This window comes from Dreissena polymorpha, chromosome 4 (genome assembly GCF_020536995.1).
Source record: "Dreissena polymorpha isolate Duluth1 chromosome 4, UMN_Dpol_1.0, whole genome shotgun sequence".
Classification (NCBI taxonomy): domain Eukaryota; kingdom Metazoa; phylum Mollusca; class Bivalvia; order Myida; family Dreissenidae; genus Dreissena; species Dreissena polymorpha.
This window is the reverse complement of record NC_068358.1, coordinates 137,716,038-137,724,036: the sequence shown is the minus strand read 5'-3', so window position 1 is coordinate 137,724,036 and position 7,999 is coordinate 137,716,038. Positions and strand designations below refer to the sequence as shown.

General features: G+C 33.1%; 1 protein-coding gene across 3 annotated transcripts in view; it reads left to right on the top strand.

Annotated features, from left to right (window-relative positions):
• The first annotated feature begins 1,384 nt into the window (after nt 1–1,384).
• Nucleotides 1,385–7,999, top strand: part of LOC127876754 (phospholipid-transporting ATPase VA-like) — a 62,395-nt gene continuing 55,780 nt past the window's right edge. For 2 of the 3 annotated variants that reach the window (XM_052422201.1, XM_052422199.1), the window contains exons 1-3: nt 1,417–2,086; nt 2,718–2,922; nt 3,658–3,743. In XM_052422201.1, the coding sequence (XP_052278161.1) occupies nt 1,689–2,086; nt 2,718–2,922; nt 3,658–3,743 (689 nt within the window). In that variant the 5' untranslated portion in view covers nt 1,417–1,688. Of the gene's footprint in view, nt 2,087–2,717; nt 2,923–3,657; nt 3,744–7,999 lie in introns of all 3 variants that reach the window. The other variant, XM_052422200.1, reaches the window with a different exon arrangement.

Genomic DNA, 7,999 nt, shown 5'->3' with positions numbered 1-7,999 from the left:
TGTTTCGTGTCTTTGTGTAAGGATACCAACATGCTGCGAAGCTTGTCGACGGCGAAACAGTCGATTTTATTCAAAAGGCGGATTGAGAATGTCTGCTGACCAGATCGAAAGCCTTCGTAAGTTTAATAAAGGCGTAGTAGAAGGAGTCAATTTTCCTGGAGTTGGCGTAGTGCGAAGATCGTGTCGGTGGTGGATCTGTCAGCGCGAAAGCCACATTGGGACTCGTGCTGCAAGGGTCTGAAGTCGATTTAGAAGTATGCGGGCAAAGATATCGCTAACAACGCAGAGCGATGCAATTCCTTTGTAGTAATGACAATCATCCCGGTCACCCTTGTTCTTGTATAGGGTTACTATGGTGTCATCTCGCATGCTTTGTGACATTGTGTTGTCGCGGTAAGTGATTCAGGCACATGGGTACCTCTGATTTTTAAATTAAGGCACTGAAGTGCCAATGTGCTTCAAGTCTCTGGGGAAAAGCCTGGTGTACTTATAGCACTTGTATGTGCAACCATGTATATATTATTTAATTATGTGATTGAACATGTTGAATAAAAACAGTTTTAGACCTTAAATTTCACAAAATATATGTCATTTTTGGTGAATTTTAATCCAACTTTCCTTTAATTTTATCTATTTTTACAGATTGAGCCAACCCCACATTTGAAATGATAAGACGTATTTGTGATAACACTTGATTTTACAATCAGCATTTAAAAATAATATCTTTTAGATTTTGTATTTTGGTCGATTTCAGATTTTGTTCATAAAAAGGGTAATTATTTAGCAAAATTGCTTCACTGTTATAAAAATGAATTTAACAATATTATTTTTAGTTTGATGCAGGTATAAACAATTTTTAGTGGTTGCTAACGAATTGTTGAAATTTTGTTCTTTCAATGAAAAGGCCGCTGAACTCTTGCAGAGGCTTAATGTACGGGAAAGAAGTGTAAAAGTCAAATTTTAGGGCAAATATTTAGTTGAATATAAAAAATAAACTAATAACATCATCAATAAGACACGAAAAGTTATTATATCGAGGTTTACACAATATTATTTTCAAGTCGATTGAAATATTTTGTATAATTTAATTGTAACAAGGAAGTAAATATCCGCTTACTATTTTCACTTACAAAGTACAGAGTTTGAATCGACAACGACAGAAATCTTTTAGAAACATATGTGCGGATATATATTCCACTCATTTCAATGCTTCCGCCGTGTCTTGTCAAAATGATTCTCATCGTGTGTGGAAGATGCCGATGTGACCAAACAAGGTGAATGGTAGAATAAAATATTTAGTATAATGTAACCCAGCCAAACCGTGCTTGTGAAATAATAACTTTGTTAAAACTTTGCTTATTGGTTACGCTGCATTGCTTTGGACCAATCGGAAAACCAGTTACTCAATAAGTCTTAACAACGTCATGTCTGTTATGTTATGTTTTGTTTACAAAAGTAAAATGGGCAGGTCATAAAATGTCAATTAATCAAGTACGTGTTATCCAATCTCATGTGTTAAAACTGATATTGTAAATCCCATATTTGATTGTCTATCATGCGTGTTCCGCTCGACTGAAATATCGTGTAATGTCAGTCGTTCAATATTTTTGTGTTGATGGTGATATTTCATTTCCCCTTCCAGGAGTTTGGATCAGTCTCATCTAATTCACTGGAATAAAGCAAAAAAGATGGATACGTGGCGAAATTTATGTAGAAGGAAGAACCGCTCTGGTCCAAAGTACAGAATTGTTGTTCCTAATCATGCGGTTGATGAAGACACGCTGGCAAAAGGAGATCCAAACAGGGACTTTGCAACTAACAGGATTAAAACAACCAAATACTCCATATTAACGTTTTTGCCAAAGAATCTTTTTGAACAATTTCACAGATTTGCCAATTTATATTTCTTGTTTGTTGTTGCATTAAATTGGGTTCCTCAAGTTCAAGCTTTTGGCAAAGAAATAGCAATGATACCAATACTGTTTGTATTGACAGTAACTGCAGTGAAAGATGCATTCGAAGATTACAGACGGTACAGGTCTGATAAAAAAGTAAATCTCACCACATGTCGTGTTTTGGATTACAGGTATGTTTGCCAATAATTTAAACAATTCATGCTTTATCCATTTTGACATGTAACAGAGATTTTGGTTGTGCCTACCTATCAGTGGTCTATGTATGTTTTTGTAAACTCATGACATTCTAATTCACTGCGTTGATTTACCAGCCGTAAAAAGTGATTGTGATTTCTAAGATTTTCTCAATCAAGTGGAAAAATGAAAATTGATTGAAGCGATAACAGAACAAAGTACAAGTTGATTAGATACTGAATATTTTTTCTCTTTCATTGTTTTAGAGAAAGTGTAACTTAATAGTTCTTGTTTCATGTTATTGTTTATTATAAACCAAAAATTAAAATTACTTATGCAACCTATGAGAAAGATGTCAGACCCTGCACATTTCCGATAAAATTTGCTGAGGTCTGGTATTACTCCTGAAACTGTCGGTCCTCATTTCCCACAAAAAATGTACAACTTTGATTTGCTTCAAAATGGAAATGAAAAGTCTGATAAAATCTTGTGCGATCTGTTAACTTTTAAGTTATTGGACCTCATGTGCGGTAAAAAATTTGTGTCTTTTGCATGGGTTGTTGATAAATTCATTTTTAATGTTTATAACAATTAATTACAAAATAAAAATACATTTCTGAATTTCAGTGAAAAGAATGATTTTCATTTGAAGAAATGGGAGGAAGTGCATGTTGGTGATATAATCCATTTATCATGCAATGACATCATTCCTGCTGATATGCTTCTTCTCAAGTCGTCAGATTCGCAGGGAATTTGTCATGTTGAAACCATGAATCTGGATGGAGAAACAAACCTCAAACAGAGACAGTCTGTGACTGGCCTTAATTATTCGGTAATCTGCTATTTAGATAATAGGAGTGTTTGTTGTTTTTTAACTTATAAGATGTATTGAGCATAATTTTAAATTATAATTGCTTCTTTTTTCGATATTTCAAAATATTTGAGCTATGGAATTGTACAAACATGTATTTAGTTCCAAATATTTTCAATTAGAAAATAAAACCATAAATGACAAAGTGCTCTAGCTAGGCCTAAATAGAGGGGTGCATGAGCACCCAGCCTTCCCATGGTCCCACCCTGTTCCCTTGGACCTCCACTATGCCTTTGTTTTGATCTTATTGATATACAAGACATTATATTTTAAGTTTCAATGAATCTATTTACTTTTCACAATTTAACTAGTCATATTAATAATAGAAATAATTCTTTAAATGAAAATAGATGTTATAATTAATAAACTCATATGAAGTGTATACATATATAAGTTTACACATGCTGTATTGAACATAATTATGCTACAGGGATAATATGTCTGCGTGCAATATAGTGCCCTTTTGACAAATTAGAAACCTGCCCTTAATCCTAGCTCTAGTACTGATGCCATAAAAATTTCATTTTGTTTACATTCTTTGACTATTGTTATACATGATGCAGATGCTTGCAGTTTATGGATTGACATTTTGCGTGATTTTTTTTGTGGTTCTTTGCATAGAAGCTTAATACTGCACTTCTAATTGTTTAGCCTGTATCTTTCATACATTTAGCCTGTATCGTTCATTCATTTCAGGATGGTCTGTACAAGGCCAATAAATTTGTTTACACAATTGAATGTGATCAACCCAATGCTGAAATTTACAAATTCAATGGAAAAGTGTAAGTATTGCCTTGTTTTATTGTGACTGAACAATAGAGCTGTAACGATTCATCCATGATTCGATTTCGATACCAAATGGTCCGATGAGTATTTTGGATTCGATTCAAATTAAACTATTTGCTGCTTATTTTGCAAACTTTTTCATGTTTGGTTTGTCCAGGGCATAAATTAATATGTTTGGTATTTGTCATTTACTGATTATGTTGTACATTTAAAGTGTTTAATTTTTTAAATAGAATTAAAAATGCAACATTGTTTTATAAGTAACAAATTATTGAACAAAACTTCCTGTTGAGTTATTCTTAAATAACATCAAATGCACAATGTGCACATGTGTTTAACAGAAAAAAACACACACAAAAACATGTAAGTATATAAACAACTTCCAGTTGACTCCTTAACAGAGTGCACACAATTTAGTAAACAAACCATATGTATTGAGAAAAAAATGAGATCAAAACATCACATGGGTATAATTCCGTAACAGTAACTTTCTTTTATCAAAATGTAGGTGATACAAATCACATCTGAAATATCAACCGAGTGTTTTCTCTTTAAATGTTGCCTCAAATTTTAAGTGCTTCCAGATTTAGGGTAACTTACGTCAACAAAACACGTTTTGCAAGTTGCCTTTGCATCAAAACCTTTGCGAAACCCAAAATGTTCCCATACTTTTTATTTTAATTTTGACGGTGCGTCTTTCAGTGTGGTTGAAGAAGCCATTTTACCGGCTGATGTAATGCTCACTGCTTAGCATGTTTTTCATTCATTCATTTGATGCCATATTGGTTATTTACCAATCACAAGACGTAATACAAATGGCAAGAAAGTTTAGAAGACGGATTTGGAAAGTAAGGTTTAAAATGCGGATCAATCGGGATTTCAGTGAATCGAATCAACATTGGCCGTATTGGTATTGAAATCGAATTGGCGGCGTTAAACCAGTTTTTCGATGCATCGAACCGAATCGTTACAGCTCTACTGAACAATAGTATTTTATTCAATTTGTTACTTTAAATGTGGTCAAGCCAATCTGTCCATTATGTTCATCTTCACTTAACATGGATATAAGGGTTTTTCTCTTCTCATCAGAAAGATGCTCTTGTCTTTTTTTGGGGTAATAAATATTGCTTAAATAGCTGATTTGGGAAATGAAAACAGCTGGTGTAAGTTTTTTATTATAGATAATTGCATGATTATAAAGAAATGTTTGATTGGGAAGAAGCTTTTGATTTGCCTCTGTTATATTTAGTATTTTTCCCAGGCCATTTTAGCGTGGCGAAAAGCCACGCCGCCCTCCCGGATCGCCACTCTGCCCTTTTCAAAGGCAAATTTCGCCTCGCGCCCTTCTTTTCAAAGGCAAATTTCGCCACGCGCCCTTATCGATAACATCTTCATTGCCTTACGATCTAACTTGGTCCGCAAAATCAGCTTCCTTGATTGTCTGTGACGCTCAGACTGTGCTAAATTTACTCGCGAATCGCGTATACGATTAAATGTTGATATGCGCACCTGTCGCTTACATCATTTGACATTTTAACAACATGGCGGACTATACAGAATTAAATTGTGACTCGGCAAAAATGGCAAATAACGTCGTAAACGATCGAATTTACGATGGAGGTTAAACATTAAGAAGGAATTACTGAAATGTCTGTGATAATCAACAATGCATAAAAATGTTTTAGATAGCAACAACATTATTTATTTATTTGTAATCTTCTCGGTGGATGTATGTCACGGAAACGAGTGCTTGCATATTGTTAGCGATCAATTTACTCGCAATGTTATTTTAAAAATCTGGCAAGATTATTGTTAGAAAATGGGATAAGACAAACATGGTTTCATTTATATGTTAGTGGATCTGGGTATAATCAGATTCATATGCATATATTGCTTTATTATGTTTGTCGTGCTGTACAGTTATTGAAACAGCATGAAACTTAAATGTGCTTGTTTATATGTTATTTTTTCCACAACTGTTTCTGATGCGATCACATGTTTCCCCGTAATTCAGGTATTCAGGGAACGTTTTTGCCCTTTTTTGCCTAAACTGCGCACTAAAATGCCCCTTTTGAAAGTTATGCGCCATGCCCCTTTGCCCTCCCGGGAAAAACACTATATATAAGGTGAAAACATCTGGATAGGCTATCAATATATTTTCTAAAGGAAGAACTTACAGAATACAGTTAAGTTGCAAGAGAGTTTGTGTACCTATTTAGCAAATGCATTTTTCATACTCTAACACTTATATAAGGAGGACAAGTTTACTCTTTATCTGCATGTTTCTTTCAGTCTGTTGATACTTGATCATTTTTCTGTCTCTGTGAGTTCTCCCATTGGACATCTTGAAAGTACTTGTTTTATTGTTGTAAGTTTATGGTACATGTACTTCAAATCAAAAGTGGCATGCATAGGATCCAAAACATTGCAGTTTTTATTATTGTGGTTATCTTGCACCTCTTGAGGAGGTTTAAACAAACTGGTTACATCTGTGCACTCGAAACGATTGTCTGGAGAGACGTTTTGGATGAATCCTTACACAAATACCATATTTCATAGATGTGAACACGTAATATATGATCACAATTATGAGTTATTGCTTTCATTGCTTTCCACAGGCTATAGCCCGCACTGTACATTAAACAAAAATAATCATGACAGGGTTTTTCTAACTATTAAAAATCACACGTATATTTTCTGACTTGCTATTCGTGTTTTTTTTCAAACAATACACCCACACTTTTCACGTGATGTTTTACATTTACTGAATAGTTTCCGCGCGTGTTTTATCGAGACAAATGAACAGTAGAAATACACAAAGAACTGTTTATTTGAACTTAGAATTTGTTTATGGCAAGTTATCATTAAAATTCAGGAGTGTGTTTCTGATTACAAATTTAATAATGCTAATTTGAGAATTCAATAAAACATTTTAGTAGTGTGTAATGAATTCAACTTAAATTTGTTAAAACAGTTTACAAGTTGAATAAATGATTTAACCATATTTGCCATCATCAGTCTTCTATATGTAAGTAACTTGTCGTGATTTTATTGTTGAAATGTAATCCTATGGACCGATGGGTGTGGTTGGTGACAAAGACAACAAATTGTCATGAAACCACAGATATCATGTACCTTGTACAACATTAATATTTTACATATATTTGATCATATTCTCATTTTCAAAAATATTCATCTTCTTCCAGGTTGACATAAACACCATAATAGTGAGTTTCCTTTAAGTAAAAGAAATATGCTGTTCCATGTTTTAAACTTTTGCATTCATGGTGATTTAATACTAAAAGTTCTAGTTTTTAAACTTGATTGACAGTTTTACTATAGGTTAAGGCATATACACAAATTACACTGCAGATAATATATTGTTTGTTAAAGCTCTCTCAGCAATGGATACCAGAAACTTTAATAGCTGCAAGTCTTACAAAAAACAGAATTCATGTCCCTGAGAAATATGTGTTGAATTTGAAAATGAAATTGTCAATTTTAAATTACATTATATACATTACATTTATACTATTAAATAAATATTTTTCCTTACAAATTGATAACATACTTAAAGGGGCCTTTTCACAGATTTTGGCATTTTTTAACTTATTCATTAAATGCTTTATATCGATAAATGTAAACATTGGATCGTAAAAGCTCCAGTAAAAAATCAAGAATAAAATTAAAAAAAGGAAAAGAACATTGCCCGGACCAGGGTTCGAACCAGTGACCCCTGGAGTCCTGCCAGAGTCCTGAAGTAAAAACGCTTTAGCCTACTGAGCTATTCCGCCGAGTACACATATTTGACGTATTTTATACCTTATATAAGCAATCTTCGTAGTTTCACAAAATTTAACGACTCCAAATTATTCAATCGTTTCGCGTTGCAACGCTTTATAATTTTTAGGTTTTAAAATCGTCAAAAGATGCATATAATGGCTATATTAGACCATGGTAAATGTTCAGTATTACTGTTTCCTCACAAATATCATAACTAAAACGAAAATTTGCGAATAGGAAACAACTTTTTTCAATTTTGTCAATTTACCAAAGCGTGAAAAGATCCCTTTAAACTGTATTAACTGAAATTATTTTGTTTGCTTTGAATACTTAAATAAAATGATACCCTTTACATTTACATTTTAATATGTAAATAACCATATTTAATCTGTACAAAAAATTATCTATAGCCCTTAGTTTATCAATTCATGTTATCATGAAAATGAATTGATTATTGGAAAAAGACATT